The 14,277-nt window shown below is 42.3% G+C and overlaps 4 protein-coding genes across 5 annotated transcripts; 1 reads left to right on the forward strand and 3 right to left on the reverse strand.

The window, feature by feature from the left end:
* Positions 1 to 223: 223 nt before the first annotated feature.
* Positions 224 to 3,828, reverse strand: rab25b (RAB25, member RAS oncogene family b). Its single transcript, XM_049730689.2, has 5 exons — positions 3,562 to 3,828; positions 1,743 to 1,938; positions 1,039 to 1,232; positions 873 to 953; positions 224 to 665 (listed from the first exon to the last, which is right to left on the reverse strand). Exons 1-5 carry the CDS (start codon positions 3,596 to 3,598, stop codon positions 547 to 549), a joined length of 627 nt encoding a protein of 208 aa, XP_049586646.1. The 5' UTR covers positions 3,599 to 3,828; the 3' UTR covers positions 224 to 546.
* A 462-nt stretch (positions 3,829 to 4,290) lies between these two features.
* Positions 4,291 to 5,576, reverse strand: lamtor2 (late endosomal/lysosomal adaptor, MAPK and MTOR activator 2). Its single transcript, XM_049730690.2, has 4 exons — positions 5,361 to 5,576; positions 4,821 to 4,983; positions 4,661 to 4,750; positions 4,291 to 4,599 (listed from the first exon to the last, which is right to left on the reverse strand). Exons 1-4 carry the CDS (start codon positions 5,426 to 5,428, stop codon positions 4,543 to 4,545), a joined length of 378 nt encoding a protein of 125 aa, XP_049586647.1. The 5' UTR covers positions 5,429 to 5,576; the 3' UTR covers positions 4,291 to 4,542.
* Positions 5,577 to 5,915: 339 nt separating this feature from the next.
* On the forward strand, positions 5,916 to 10,174 carry rnf115a (ring finger protein 115a). Of its 2 annotated transcripts, none has more exons than XM_049730686.2 (9): positions 5,916 to 6,068; positions 8,132 to 8,190; positions 8,266 to 8,320; positions 8,510 to 8,790; positions 8,858 to 8,926; positions 9,011 to 9,083; positions 9,162 to 9,255; positions 9,561 to 9,676; positions 9,747 to 10,174. In XM_049730686.2, the coding sequence occupies exons 1-9, from the start codon at positions 5,991 to 5,993 to the stop codon at positions 9,864 to 9,866; spliced, it is 945 nt and encodes a 314-aa protein (XP_049586643.1). In that variant the 5' UTR covers positions 5,916 to 5,990; the 3' UTR covers positions 9,867 to 10,174. The 2 variants fall into 2 exon arrangements, with proteins under 2 accessions (XP_049586643.1, XP_049586642.1); XM_049730685.2 differs by having other exon boundaries at positions 5,917 to 6,068; positions 8,263 to 8,320.
* A 246-nt stretch (positions 10,175 to 10,420) lies between these two features.
* gba1 (glucosylceramidase beta 1) lies at positions 10,421 to 14,082 on the reverse strand. The gene is made up of 11 exons (XM_049730683.1): positions 13,917 to 14,082; positions 13,649 to 13,840; positions 13,236 to 13,382; positions 12,978 to 13,111; positions 12,668 to 12,840; positions 12,502 to 12,591; positions 12,285 to 12,432; positions 11,968 to 12,192; positions 11,716 to 11,879; positions 11,515 to 11,631; positions 10,421 to 11,282 (listed from the first exon to the last, which is right to left on the reverse strand). The coding sequence occupies exons 1-11, from the start codon at positions 13,975 to 13,977 to the stop codon at positions 11,165 to 11,167; spliced, it is 1,569 nt and encodes a 522-aa protein (XP_049586640.1). The 5' UTR covers positions 13,978 to 14,082; the 3' UTR covers positions 10,421 to 11,164.
* Positions 14,083 to 14,277: the final 195 nt, after the last annotated feature.

Genomic DNA, 14,277 nt, shown 5'->3' on the forward strand with positions numbered 1-14,277 from the left:
TATAATAATAGCAATCATACAAAATAATAAAAATATTAAACTTTTAAATTCAACATAATTCAAAATATAAAACAAATTAAAAAGAAAAACTATAAATTGCAAAAATGGTTTATAATTACCTATATTTGTCACAAGATGGTAGCAAAATCCCACTATGGTGCAGATCAAGCTCCTCGATGTACTTCAATATAATTCCTTGGCACCAAGATGCCACAAGATGGCGTTAAAGCAATACTTCTATTTATTCACCACTTTATAACAAAGCACAGTTACATACAATAATCAAAATTTTTATCGCAAATTATTTCAGCAGTAACACACACACACTTCACATTCAACAGCAAGCAAAGCTTTCCCTCTTAACGTGTATTTTAAAAAAACATTAAAACACCTTTAATTATTTAAATTACAGCTAACCCAAGATGTACAATACAACAGGCAGGATATTGCGTTTATTCACATTACACCAGCCTGGCGTATGTTCAAATCAGTCATTTTTAAAGAGGAGTCTCATGACCCGTCCATCCCACGCGCTCCCTGGGAAGCTTAGACATTCTTGCAACAAGGTTTCTTTTCCTCGGTGGGCTCCACTCTTGGGGTGTTCAAGGTGACAGCGGTGATGGAACCTCGAGATACTTGTTTACTACTCACCTTCTTGTGAATCTCTGCATTGAGGGAGATAAAAGATCATCACAATATTAACCCCTAATTAAATCATTATCACACAAAATGATGCTTCATTTTTTGTTAGTTAGCATTCTATGAAAAAATGTGGACAAATGTGTGTGGCAGTTGGGAAACACTTGGTGATGTACATTACTGCCACCTAAAGGACTGGAGTGGAACCAGCAAGTGACGATTATTCCGCTTACCTGTTAGGACAGTGTTGAACGCAGCCTCCACGTTAGTTGATGACAAAGCGGAGGTCTCCAAAAACAACAGACCTTTTTTCTCTATGCAAAATAAGAGATAAAAAATAATATTATATTATTTATACCTTTTTGAACCGGAGCGCCTATTTGAATGTATGGTGAGTACCTGCAAAGTCCTTGGCTTCGTCTGTGGGCACCGACCTCTCCGACTCCAGGTCGGACTTGTTGCCGACCAGCATGACCACAATGTGGGGGTCGGCGTGGTCGAATAGCTCCTTCAACCAGCGCTCCACGCTCTCGTAGGTCAGGTGCTTGGTGATGTCATAAACCAGGAGGGCTCCCACTGCACCTCGGTAGTACCTGTTGACCCCCATAAAGACTTATCATTTCCTGGAGGTGCCACAGAATGGCAGCAAATCTACTGGACTCATTTCAACAATTCTTTCGTGCATAGATGGCGGAAAAGCACTACTTTTGTCTAAATACAGCTCCTCAACTCATTGCACAACACTCATTTTGTCTAGATGAATCCCCTCAACTCTTCAATGTAGATTTTAGCACCAAGATGTCATATATTGGCGGCAAAGCACTACTTTTATCCAAATGAGGTTCATCAACTCACTTCAAAATTGTTCTTTAGCACCAAAACGCAAAGCACTATTATCTAATTGAGGCTTGTCAGCTCACTTTAATATAGTTCATATATTTAATATAGACTCCACGGTATGGCGGCAAAGCACTACTTTTGTCTAAAAGAACCTCCTCGGCTCACATAAGGAAGTGCGGGTTGTTTTGCAGGTTAACTAAAGTGTTTGTGCTGAAAACAGCGCGAAGCACACGCTCGTGTTTACAATATCATCAACGACTCACGCCGACGTGATGGCCCGGTAGCGCTCCAGTCCCGCCGTGTCCCAGATCTGGGCCTTGATGGTGAAGCCGTTGAGCTGCACCGTGCGCGTGCTGAACTCCACACCGATGGTGGTGCGGCTGTCGTGGTTGAACTCGTTCTTGGTGAAGCGGGATAACAAGTTGCTCTTGCCCACGCCCGACTCGCCGATCAGGACGACTGAGGAGGCCACAAAAAAAGAATTCGAAACTGGACTGCATTCTGGAATTCCCTAATCACAAAATTCAGAGCGACTGTCATTTTTATTTTTTTAACATAAGCATGCTGAGATGACACTTTTGTCTCGAGAATGTTTACCTTGAGGAATAATCTACTCTGTCTGGTTTGGAGGCCACTCTCTGGTATCCATGCCCCCCCCTCGTGAATTTTATAATAATGCCACTTTTTCCATTGGTGTCCTTCATTATTCAGTAACTACTTGTACAAACAATAGCAACAATCTCCAAAGTGCAGGCAAACATGAGGCTTTCCACCACAATGGACTGTTGATTCCCAGGAATTTTTAGTTTCTTACACTTGACGGCATGATTTGACTTTTTTTTTCCCCTTGCTCGCTTGTTTTAGCAGGAAAGGCAACAATTGAACAATGCGGCATGATCTCATGGGTAACATTTAATAGACGAAAGATTACTTTTACTGAGTGATTTATTGAGGTTGTGTGGTTAATATTTAAAAAAAACTGTAAGGCATCGTTGGATTTTACAAAACTTGTTTGTGGGAATGTTCTGTTCGAAACAGGCATACTGTAATTTAAAATATTGTTTTTCTCCTCATTTTACTGCATCAACTTTACCTATAACCTTTTAAATTCCAGTTTGTTGCAGAGGGCATTAAACAACGTCAAAAAATACCACAAATAAACATTTTGCCAACTGATACATATTAAAAATCATCATGAAAAAATAGTATAAAAGAATCAGGAAATAAATAACACGACGGCTAACACATTTCCGATGGTTTTCCAACATTTTCCAGTCTTTCTGGTCCCGCCACGCCGCTTAAAATGAAATAGTAGACAGTATTGTTCTCTGTTGGATAAGCCCTAATTACCATGCTTGTCCGGTTTCAACCGCAGTTTTTTTGAAGAGGGCGAGATGCTCGACTAGAGTTAAATGAGGAAGTTGCTCTGTCCAACCTGCATTTTTCTTTTATCGTTCTGCAATCTAGTTTCGTATTACAGTCAGACTTAGTAGTACATTTATCGGGAACTGGGTTAGGCTAGTTAATTTTACTTTGCTATTGGCGGGATATATTTTCTAGTTGTGGTGGATGGTCAGAAAGGAATTTTGTCCCATTAGATCAGGCTAGGGCCTGACTACATAAAACTCCTCCCCTCATGTCAACATAGTTGCTTGGCACCAAGATGAGATGCTGGCGCCAAAGCACCACTTTTATATTAGATATGGCTTTGAGCTGAGCTCCAAACTGTGAATATGCAGGAGTCCATGATACTTGGTTCTTTTATTTTAATTACAGTTAGGATTAGGAGGTTAGAGTTAGTTTGGTTATTTTTTTTATTTGATTTAGGTTTGATTAGTTATTATTACTTTTATTTTAGCCCGAGTTAGGGTTAGTTACTTTGACTTTCTCAAGTCGGAAACACAATATATTATTTTTTCAATATGTAGCAGGCAGTGTAAGTGAGCCAAGCAGATAGAGGCGTCTGTCAAGCTTATCTTGAACAAGGAAGTGTGCATGGAAAGACAAGGTTGTTCTGAAGAGTTGAATAATACAGTAATTATTTTGGAATGCTTACATGAGAAACGGAACAAATGGACTCACCCTTGAAGACAAAATTGTAGGCCTCGTCCGAGCCCATGTTGCGTCCATCCACTGCTTCCCGTGTCTCGCCTTCTTCTGTGGGAAGCGACTCAGTCGGCAAGCGGCAGCTATCTTACTACTGACAGGTCCCCGTCAGACCAGAGGACGGAAACCATCCGGTTTTGGCACAGCCGTCCAGCCTTCCTGCTTTCCTGCCTGCTGGCTTACATTTCAGGCTCACTGGGGTGAGACATGTTGTGCGCATATCCAGGTCAGGGAGTGGTAATGGAGGTGTGGCACTATCAGGTGCCGGGGTGGGGGCAGGTGAAAAGATCAGTTTCTGTCAGGCGCCTCCTGCTGGAGGGGATGAGAAGCAACACTCACCACAACCGTACATACTAAATATTCCTATTCAACGTCATCCCTTCATTTTTGTATATTTTGCTAATTAGATTTGAGTTTTAATTTTCAGTTTGTCTATTTTTATATTTTTTTTAAAGTTGTATAAAGATAAAATAGTATTTTGTATATCGAGGTCTATTTAAAAAAAAAAATCGTCCATTTTGAGGATTTTTTTTGGTAAAAATTCATATTTTGTTGGATATTAGAAAATGTAACATAAACCAAGGTCTAATGTAATGTAAAAAGTTTTGGTTGTATAAAATGTCAAGACTTTTTCCTACCTGCCTCCAGCCTTGTCAGAACTCACTAAGTCCCAAAATGAACAATAAAAAATAAAATGATAAGCTCTGTAATCAGAAAATGTTTATGTACACATTTGAAATAAACTGTAACATTTCAACTTAATTACATTTCAATGACACTTAATGATCCTTTCATGAACCTTCCTTAATGTCACAGTGAGGAAAAAATAAAGTCTAACTGAAGACACAAAAGAAGTTGTTAATAACATCAACACCTTTCCATGATTAAATAAAAAACAAAAATAGACGTGATGTGAGTGAAAAGGCACACCAAGGACCGGCCTGTGCTACAATCCAACTAAGATGCGGCTACTTGGGTCAGAGGTTCTTCCAGGTACTGCACCAGAGCCTCAGCCTGCGTCACAAAAGCACACATGAGCAATAAATCGACGAGGATGAGGAAGTTCTTGCCTCACCTTAGCTTTGAGCATTCCGAAGCCCACTGTCTCTTTGGCGTACATGCATAGGAGCAGGTTGGCCACTCGCGTGATGGCCACTCTTCCCTCCTGTGATGAAAAACGCATGTTGTCAGAGGCCCACTTGTCAATTTCTGACAAGGAGAAACACATGGCTTACCATGCAGTCCATGAGTATGAATTTGAGCTTGTCCTCATTAAAGGCCTGGTGGCCGTTCTTGTCGTAGGCCGCCCAGATGTTGCTGGCGATGGCAGCAGTGACCCGAGCGTCCGTGTCCCCGTAGCCAGAGTAGGCCAGGAGAGAGCCTTCGTTGTTTAGCAATCTGACAGCAAATATAAAAATAAAGGAACTTGCACAAAATAATAATGTTTGATTTCTCACAATAACATTTCTTATGGTAACAAGCCGTGCAAGGAACCCCGTGCAACTAATTACCACAATAAGTGCATGGTTCCGTATTTTGGCATGAAATATTGGGAAATTTCATGAAGACAAGAAAATGCCTTACAATTCTAGAAAAATCCATAAAGTATTAAAAAAGGTGACATTAAGCGGCATTGGCAACCTTTCAAAATTATTTGATATCATGGCAGGAATTTTATTAGTGGATGTATTCCAAAACAATCGTTTAATAAGTCGTAAAGTTTTCCAATCAGCTGACCAGTTAGCATCCGGAGAGGCTAGGCTAGCAGTACTCACAGGGTGCTTTGGACTCCGTTTGTGTTGGCTTGGCTCAGAACCTGCGTCAAAGCCTTCGGTCGTAACATGACTGCTGCCGCTCTTTAACGTTAGACTGTTGTCTTAAATCAAATATGGATGGAAAAAGTGGAGAACACTAGTTACAATGTTGCTCTTAAGAAATGGCTAGCGCATTTTGTTGTGGCGGCTTGACGTCATGGCACTTCCGGTGCAAGCTGGAGATACCGGAAGTTTTTCAGTGCCAGCTGCCACCACGGGATAGTACGACACGCCCTTGAAGCTGCGTGCCTGAAGAAGCTAAGCTAGTGGGGGCAAATAGTCAGCACAATGGGAAAACAACATGGATTTTTACACATTCAAAACTGGAAATAATCTTTATTGAGGACTAAAAGTTTTTCTCGTATTTTTTAAATTACATAACAGAGTTTCCAGTTTTGGAAAACATCACTTGGCTGCTAGAAAAAGGCACCAAAACATTCGGGAGACACACGCAGGTCTCTGTTTGTCAACAGACGAGTACCTTTCTGTGATTGGATGGTCTGCGGCGAGGTGCATGATGGGAAGGAGGCGGGCCCTCGTAGTGACTTGGTGGAGGACCGACGTCACTGTTTGTGTGCTCGCTTGGGGAAGATGGCGGAGGCTGCGGCTGTTCCCCCGCATCGGTTTTTTTGTCACTGTTGTAAGGGAGAAGTAAACCCCAAACTACCGGTAAGACCTTTGTTTTTCACTCTCGGCTTTATGTCGTCGTATTTTCTCAGTTGACAAGTTAGCGTCTATGCCGATTACCGTGTGTTCCGCTTGCCTTCCTTAGCAAAAAAGCTAGTTAGCCTCCGAGCAGTCAGCGGCGTTTGTTGTTAGTTATGATATTGCAAAATACACCGGTAACGAATACAAATCTATATGCCCATTAATGCACGTTGCAAATGGGACTCGTATTTTATTTGCAATGCTCGTGGAAGACATTCATGTCCAAAGAGTTAGCCTCGAGCCTCGGCTTGTCTGCTCTGGTTGTTGTGTGTTGCATTAAAATACACAATACTGAGCAGAATAAGGACGTCTAAAATAGTATTTGAATTTCCTTCACGTACAGTTTTACCTCACCCTAATAGTCTGATCAAAAGTCCCCTTTTTTTTCCCAAGCAGGGGAATTTTGCGTTCATAAATACTTTTAGTTTCAATTTGGAATGGAGTGGTAGCATGTTGGACACGGAATGCCGACTCAAGCTTTGCGTCACAATTTCCACAAACAAAGAAAAAAACTCCAAGAGAAAACCTAAAAAAAAAAAGTTCATTTGTATTCCTCAGATCATTACAGTTGCATTTAATGTGTAATATATTTAAATTGAAACATTCAAATGCAGTTTGTGTCTTAGTTGGACTTGTTGGAAAAAAACTCAAATCAGTGGCTTTACTGTAACTAAACCAAAATGTCCCTTTAATAAAAAGGTTTCTCGCCACCACTGACAATATTAGCTGTTATGGATTGAAAAGAGTAGTAATTATTTTAATTCATTCATTATAGTAAATTTTCTTTGATCTCGAATTGACATTCCTATTTTAAAATTTGATCCAAACAATATGGAATGCCGCTAAAAGTAAATGCTGACAAGCAAGTGCTAGTTAATTGATCAAATTAATTAATCACCCAGCCGTAATTCAGTTTTAGATTCAAGAACGTGTCAGAAAAACACAGATGAATGCAGACAACACAATGAAAAGACAAATTATGACAAAGACAAATCATGATGAATAGATTTGCCGGGCTGCGGATGAAATTTGTGTGTAGCTAAGCACTTTGCGCACCTTGGACTTTGCCCCAAAAGCGAAAAGAAGATGATGACACCTGTATCCTTGCGTTGTTGCTCAACCAGAAGCGGCTGCCACCGCCTACATTTTGCATAATAACTTTATTTGACTGCCGCTGAGGTATTAGGGGACTCCGCTTACACCTGGTGGGAGGTCAGAGGCTTATAAATGTGGAGCAAAAAAAGAAGTGGATTCAATATTTTCATAATTTAGAGCCTCTTTCTACCATTCCATTTGGCGGTAAAAGCAGAGCAGAAATAACGTCTGACTTAAGAGTCTTTACTGTGTGATCTAAATATATTATAGCCACACGAAATGTAATCTTCTGACCTGACTGAGCAGTTGTGAGGTTAATTCCAGCCTGCTTGTCTCACGTGGACATCCACGTCTCCGTGTCATTATTCAATAATAGCGTAGATGACTTACGAGGAGGACACCCCAACCATCTCTGACTGCTGAGCTCACAAAAAAAAAAAAAAATCAGTCTGTCATAGTGTCGAACACGTTAGGTGTGGCAGACCAGCTCAACCTCTTGGGTTACTCTCGATCACTGTCCCACCTTTTTGTGTTACAACTTACTTTAAATGAAATTAAAAATATCATGTAAAAAAAATATATATATATATATATATAAATGTGTGGATCATATTTTAAAACAAGTGCAGGCGAACATGCATGCCCCAAGGCAGCATTTAATTTGAGAGGCCAAATCATTTGTAGATTAAAAATAACTCATCCGCTCCTGACAGGCAGAAGTCACCTGACTCGCACTAGCATCAACATTATGGCGGAAATGTAACACACAAACACAGTTTAAGTCCATCTGTATGCACGTCAGACGTCTTCCTGGGAAACGCTGACACATTCCGAAATCATCAATCAGAAGAAATATTAGCAGGCCGAAAAGAAATTGTGTATATCATTCTGTCATAAATGTTAAAACGATGCACTCTGACTTTTTCAAGGAGTATATCTGTCCTCGCTGCGAGTCGGGCTTCATCGAGGAAGTGACGGAAGATTCCAGGTAAGGGCCGTGACTCATTCGATGGGTTACATCTCGTGATGAGCTGTCATTTTTTTTTGTCTGTAATTCCAGCAGCCTCTTAGAGGGAGGCGCCAACGGACTAGATGACGCAACCAATCAGTTTGCAGAGGTACTTGTCTTAACTGAGTGACAGCCTGTGACCGAAACAATCGAATAATTGAAACGATTCGATTACGAGTGGTTGAAAAAAAAAAATGTCTCGACTCTGCAGACCATTTCTATTAAATCCAGGTGATCTATACTTATAATATTTAGATAGCAACTAACCTCCCGTGTTGTTTTGTCGTCACCCTCGCAGTTATGGCACCTGCTGTTAATGGAGCGGCCCTTTTCCATCGACGGCGACAACCCCGACTCGGAACCACGGCTCCCCGGCGGGCGCCTGGCTGGGCTCGGCGACTTCGGGGGATTCGCAAGCGGACCCATCGGGGGTTCGGTCCCCGCTGGCCTCGGGGGGCCCATGGGTTCGCTAGGCGCCGGCGACCACTGGGGCCCGGCACGACCCCCGCGCCTACACACCCAGAGGAGGCATCGGTCCAGAGTCAGCAGCAGGCCTGACCGCTCGCCCGCTGTCGAAGGGTAGGTTGACATCACCTGAATACAAATTTCAAATATGCGCATTAAACCATTGATGCGTGTCCATCAGGATTGTACAACAGTTCCTCGCCGGTCTTTTCGCCAACTCGGGAGTCTCGGGCACGCCGCCGTTGTCATGGTGAGCTACTACCTTCGAGTTCTGTCCAGATGTCATTTGGTATGACGATGTGACCGTCAACAAATGGTCTTTGTGGGTCTCCAGGACAGGCATGCTGCATTCCAATCCGGGAGACTACGCCTGGGGACAGGGAGGCCTGGATGCTGTAATAACACAAGTAGAGCAAATCATGCCATACCTGAGTTTTTTTTATTTTTTATCCTTATTGCTAATCATTTTGTGTGTGTTTGTGTAGTTACTCGGTCAGCTGGAGAACACAGGGCCTCCTCCAGCCGAGAAAGAGAGGATCTCTTCTCTACCCTTTGTGAATATTTCTCAGGAACAAGCAGGTTAGACATTATTTCTTATGTTGTAAAGCACAGGGGGTCCTGAAAGTCGCAATTCACAAAATCTGTGGAAATGATCACAACACGAGGAGTAGATTTGGTGCTCACCTCGAACATCTGTAATATAAATTTAAAGCACCGACACCTCACTCGTCAGTCAGCATCTTCTTCGGGTGCCATCATGGGTATCCAAATATAAAGCCTGAAGGACAACAAGAAAAATAATTGTTCAAAGCTTCAAGATTGATCTACCATCACTTCCATCATCGATTGACAAATTGAATTAAGGTTTAAACTTGTGTGTGCAGACTGTTGTATGGAATGTCCAGTGTGCAAAGAAGACTTTGAGGTGGGCGAGCCCGTCAGACAGCTCCCCTGCAACCACTTCTTCCATTCAGCCTGTATCGTACCCTGGCTGGAGATGGTGAGTCACAAAAAACAAATCACAACAAGTCACAAGACAATCGGCTTTTAAAACTGTCGCCGTTCCACAGCACGACACGTGTCCGGTTTGTCGGAAGAGTTTGAACGGCGAAGACAGCAGCAGTCAGCCCCCGTCAGAGCCCCCCTCGCTCTCCATGGACCCCCGCACACAGGAGAGATGGTCCTTCTGAAGCTGGACAGGGGGAAAAAAAAAAAAAAGAACTCGCCTGGGAGCCGCTTCTCGCTCCCCTTCACCTCCGTTGCCGTCTTAATCACTTTTTTTTGGGTAATTTTCTGGTTAATGTCTTTTGCCCCTGAACCATGTACACACTTAGATCTTAAAGGAGACACCATGATACATCTTGGCAAATTCTTGCTTCAGTTAAAAGTCCAGGATACTTTCGGGAGGTCTGTTTCAAATACCTTAAAGACATTTGTATACAAGCAATTAGCTGGTCGGTTTTCATACTAGGTCCCCTTTAAGATCTCTTTTCCGCTTCAGATGAAGCCCTTCCATGTTTACCCACTCCCCCCACCCCCCCAGCTTTAAACACAATTTGGGACAAAAGTCGGCTTTTGTATCTGAAAAGTCGCCACATTGCTGTAAACATTCTGTATTTATTGTTTGGCGGTCCACGAGCGTATTTCTTTGGTTTATCGTTTTAAGTATTCTTAAATGGGAAATTGCAGCTTAAAACTCTCACACCAACAAAACCATCATCGCTCGTCCCTTTTTTTTTTCCCCCTTCAATTCCACCTATTTCTGATGATGTACATCAGATTATAGTCTGATGTCATCCCGCTCATTTTAGTCCTCTGTGTATGACCACATTTTTACAACTTGTTTTTTTTATGTAAATAATTGTAGTCCACAAACCTAAAAGGTTTGCAAAGAAAAACAACAGGCGCAAATGTGAATGGCACACATGGGTAACAAACTGTATATTATATAAATGAAAAAATGTCTATCATGTATTAATAAAGTGACTAAAAAAAAAACATTCCTTCTCTTTTGGTCTCTTTCCAAGTCAAGACAGATTTTTTTTATTTTATTTACAATTAAATAGAAATACATTTTGTTGAAAATGAGCATGTCAAAAGCGGAAACACTGTTAAAAATGTAAATTAGTCCTGAGTGCAAAAAATGTATTTGCATGTCAAAGAAATCCTTGGAGCAAATTCACTAAATTAATAACCAGTTTGGCAATCGTATTAAAATTGCCTAAAAAAAAATTACTTAAGAGTTAAGGCAACTGTTTTCAAGCATATAAAATTATTCTCACATCACAACATTTTATCATTTAAAAGATAAAATCATACTTAAATGTTGATCATGCAACATTACATCGTACTTCAGTGTTATTCTTGTAAAACCCGTTTTTTGGTCTTCTCAGTGTGCAAGAAATGTGAGCGAACATTAAAAGTTCTGAAAAAAAGAGTCGTTTGTTCTGCCAAGTTAAAGGCTTACCTTCATGTGAACAACAACTCTTTACACATTTATTCCCAGTGTGTACCAAGCAAGTGTGAGTAAGGAACGAGGCGGCGCTGTGGAGGGGATGTAGCCCACCGCTGGGTCCCACACCTCAAACTGGATCTTTGATGATGACCTAAACAACACACACGGTTCATCAGAGCCAAGTCACACTCAAAAGTAGAACCTCCAAAGTTGAACACAAACCGTTCCGTGACACTTGATGACTTCCAAGTGGTCTATATTATTTGTTAGCATTGAGCTAAACATCAGCTAAGCTAGAAAGTTGTTTTAAATAATGTGTAGTTTTATGTTTGAAGATTAAATGTCAACTTGCAAAGATTCAGGCGCTCACTGCATCATACAACCTGTTGAGGACGATGAGCACCACTAAGCCGTCTGGTCGGATGAAGGCAGAGAATTCGAGGTCCGTTTCCCCGCTGGCGGACACGCCGACTCTCTGGGAGTCCTTACTCAGGAACTTACTATACACGGATTAAAACATTTTTTAATAAATAAGAATTTGACCACAGTGTAAAAAATCCATAAATTAAATTTTGCCTTAGTACCTGAAGTGTGCCAAGCTGTAAAATGTCGGTTGCTTGTAGAAGATATCACGCTTAGCATCAACGATTACGGGGCTGTCCACAAAATTCTTCACCCAGTTGGGCCCGCCGGTCTGATCCAGCGCTAGATTCCAGTCGGTCCAGCCCGTCACGTAATGATTTAAATCCTAAATATAAAAGCACAAAAAAATTAAAAACTTGCCCCGGCTTGTGTTGACAGCCTACGGACCTTCTGACTCACATCCGCCTTCCTACCTCTAAGATGTCATGCGCGTATTTTTCAGCTCTCTGCCAGCTGCCCAATCTCACCCCCCGGTCCGACGGTTTCCAGCCTGCGCAGGCTTCGGTGCCAAACAGGTAATACTCGGGGAATATCTGGTGGGTGGTTACCAGGGTGGGCCCGGCGGGGATCAAGAAGTCCATGTACCAATGCACCGCCACTCCATGGATGTAGCGACCTGCGTGGATGTCACTAAGCACCTGGTGGCGGTCACAGCATCAGAAATATATTTTGCCGTGGTGGTCCTAAACATATTGACTGAAAAAAAAAATGTCCACCATGGCGCACTCACCACTTTGGCCCACCGAGGCAGCAGCAGGCGGTTGTCGTCCAGAATGAGCACGTGAGTGTGCGGGAAAGACGAAGCGTGAAGGGCTGGGCCCAGGTCCAACGCCACCCAGTCCCTCTGCTCCTCGGGAGTGAAGCCCAGTGCCTGGAAACTGCAGGGAGACAAACCATGCTGTCTCTAAATCTGTTAGAACTTTCACATCCTGTGAGAAAGAGGACACCTGTAGTTGGTTAGTCGTCCCGCTGTTGGTTCGTTCCCTGTGGTCACGGCCCAAAACGTCAAATTATACTTGGCGTATTCCTCAAGGAATCTGAGAGGGATGAAGAGGAACTTTCAGAATACAATACAAGCTTTCATAAAAACATTTGATGTGCATGAAGAACTACCTTATGTAGTACTGAGCCCAACTTTTATGCTCCTTTCCACCAGGTTTTCCCTTCAAGGAACCTTTTCCTGTGAGCGCATCGTTTGTCTTCATCCAGGCGGGGGCGCTCCAGGCACTGGCCAGCAGGGACAAAGGTTGAGGAGCCATGGCCTGGGCTCTGAGCAGCAGAGGAATCTAACAACAACGCAACGTCAAAACTTAACTTTGCATAAGTGTGCACACCCTCATAGCTTAGATGCAGTTGAGTGCAGAAGCTAACAATTAGCATTTAAGTGCATTTGGCGATAATCTTTCTGTGTGTGTTCCCCAACCTTCATGTGTACATCTTCAGGAGCCAGATTGAAACTATGCAGGCTGTAGTCATCCCGCGTGTCAGCGTATGTGTACAGACGAGTGGAGAAGTCACAGCTAGCCATGGGCACACGTACTACAGTGTAACCAATACCTGGGAAAAGCAAAATATTGACACATTATTTTAGTTGTACATATTGACACATATTCTTAGAGGAATAAATACCTTTCTGACTATGTCAACCAAATCTTAGCATACCTTATAAAGACTTATCTACCTTCCTTGGAGAAGTACTGTCTCAGCAGTTGATCTTGCGTTCCAGCGGAGAGCGACAGGATGTTTAGTGCTGCTGCGTCGGTCATCGCGCCACCAAATCCTTTTATCTTCTGGTACTTCTTCTCAGGTTGGAAAGTCAGTCTGAGGCCTGAGGGATAAATGTGACATATTGTATGATAAACACACCACCTGCCTGTAATAAGACAGAACCTTGATTTCTTTTAATATTAGAAAGCCAGAAATTTTCCATTTGAAGTGTCTGAGATCTACTTTTATTTCCTTATATAAAATTAAATAACTCAATGAACATCCTCCTAAAGTAGCGACTCCATATACTGTTTGCTAGACGTTGTACAAGAATAAATGTCTTATGAGCATGATAAAAGTAACTTTTCCATATTTTATAAGACTCACCAGCACCGGTTTTGTTGGGTCGAACTGGACCTTGGGTGTCCTCCAGCCGGCTTCCGGCCATGCTGCTCAGGTAGGAGATGTAGTGACCCGGCGGGGGAAGAGAAACGATGCCCAAGGTGTCGCAGTACGTGGAGTTACATTCACATACCACCGAGTCATGACCGAAGCTTCTGGCGACACACTTGTGGCGTTCTTGTGGGGAGAAGACGTAGAATTAATGTTGGAACTAATACAGAAGGTTTAAGCCCAGGAGGGAGAATGTGTTTACCTGTCGTTGTTGTGTGGAAAATGGCGGCTAGCAAAACAGCGCTATACAATGACATAAACATTTCGTCAAGAGAAAGTTCGCGCCTCTCGTCGGGGGTCACGACTCACGAGTGAACCCGAGTGACGGTTCGAGTCGAGAACAAGTCACGTGACTTTCATGTGATATGCAATTTCCCGGATGTGCCAGTTGGAGGTGCTGTTTTGTCGCGATAGAAAACGGGATTTTTTTTCCCCCTAACGCAATTAAATTACAAAGAAAATATATGGAAATAATTTTTTAGCATAATAGACATAGTTCTTCAATCTATTCTCCTGACTCGTAAAAATACAAGTAATTACACCTTTTTCCATCGATTCATTTT

The sequence above is a fragment of the Syngnathus scovelli genome, chromosome 9 (assembly GCF_024217435.2).
Source record: "Syngnathus scovelli strain Florida chromosome 9, RoL_Ssco_1.2, whole genome shotgun sequence".
In the NCBI taxonomy this organism is placed as follows: Eukaryota; Metazoa; Chordata; class Actinopteri; order Syngnathiformes; family Syngnathidae; genus Syngnathus; species Syngnathus scovelli.

What these genes read in the sequence shown, in the direction of transcription:
- gba1 (XM_049730683.1), bottom strand. Translation starts at nt 13,977, where the DNA reads ATGTTTATGTCATTGTATAGCGCTGTTTTGCTAGCCGCCATTTTCCAC. An exon ending in ACCCAACAAAACCGGTGCTG is followed by an intron (nt 13,383 to 13,648) that starts GTGAGTCTTATA and finishes TTTATCCCTCAG; the next exon opens with GCCTCAGACTGACTTTCCAA. An exon ending in CTGAAGATGTACACATGAAG is followed by an intron (nt 12,841 to 12,977) that starts GTTGGGGAACAC and finishes CGTTGTTGTTAG; the next exon opens with ATTCCTCTGCTGCTCAGAGC.
- lamtor2 (XM_049730690.2), bottom strand. Translation starts at nt 5,428, where the DNA reads ATGTTACGACCGAAGGCTTTGACGCAGGTTCTGAGCCAAGCCAACACA. An exon ending in AACGGAGTCCAAAGCACCCT is followed by an intron (nt 4,984 to 5,360) that starts GTGAGTACTGCT and finishes ATTTGCTGTCAG; the next exon opens with ATTGCTAAACAACGAAGGCT. An exon ending in TCGGAATGCTCAAAGCTAAG is followed by an intron (nt 4,600 to 4,660) that starts GTGAGGCAAGAA and finishes TTTGTGACGCAG; the next exon opens with GCTGAGGCTCTGGTGCAGTA.
- rnf115a (XM_049730685.2), top strand. Translation starts at nt 5,991, where the DNA reads ATGGCGGAGGCTGCGGCTGTTCCCCCGCATCGGTTTTTTTGTCACTGT. An exon ending in GAAGTGACGGAAGATTCCAG is followed by an intron (nt 8,191 to 8,262) that starts GTAAGGGCCGTG and finishes CTGTAATTCCAG; the next exon opens with CAGCCTCTTAGAGGGAGGCG. An exon ending in TATTTCTCAGGAACAAGCAG is followed by an intron (nt 9,256 to 9,560) that starts GTTAGACATTAT and finishes TTGTGTGTGCAG; the next exon opens with ACTGTTGTATGGAATGTCCA.
- rab25b (XM_049730689.2), bottom strand. Translation starts at nt 3,598, where the DNA reads ATGGGCTCGGACGAGGCCTACAATTTTGTCTTCAAGG. An exon ending in CTACAATTTTGTCTTCAAGG is followed by an intron (nt 1,939 to 3,561) that starts GTGAGTCCATTT and finishes TGGCCTCCTCAG; the next exon opens with TCGTCCTGATCGGCGAGTCG. An exon ending in GTTCAACACTGTCCTAACAG is followed by an intron (nt 666 to 872) that starts GTAAGCGGAATA and finishes CCCTCAATGCAG; the next exon opens with AGATTCACAAGAAGGTGAGT.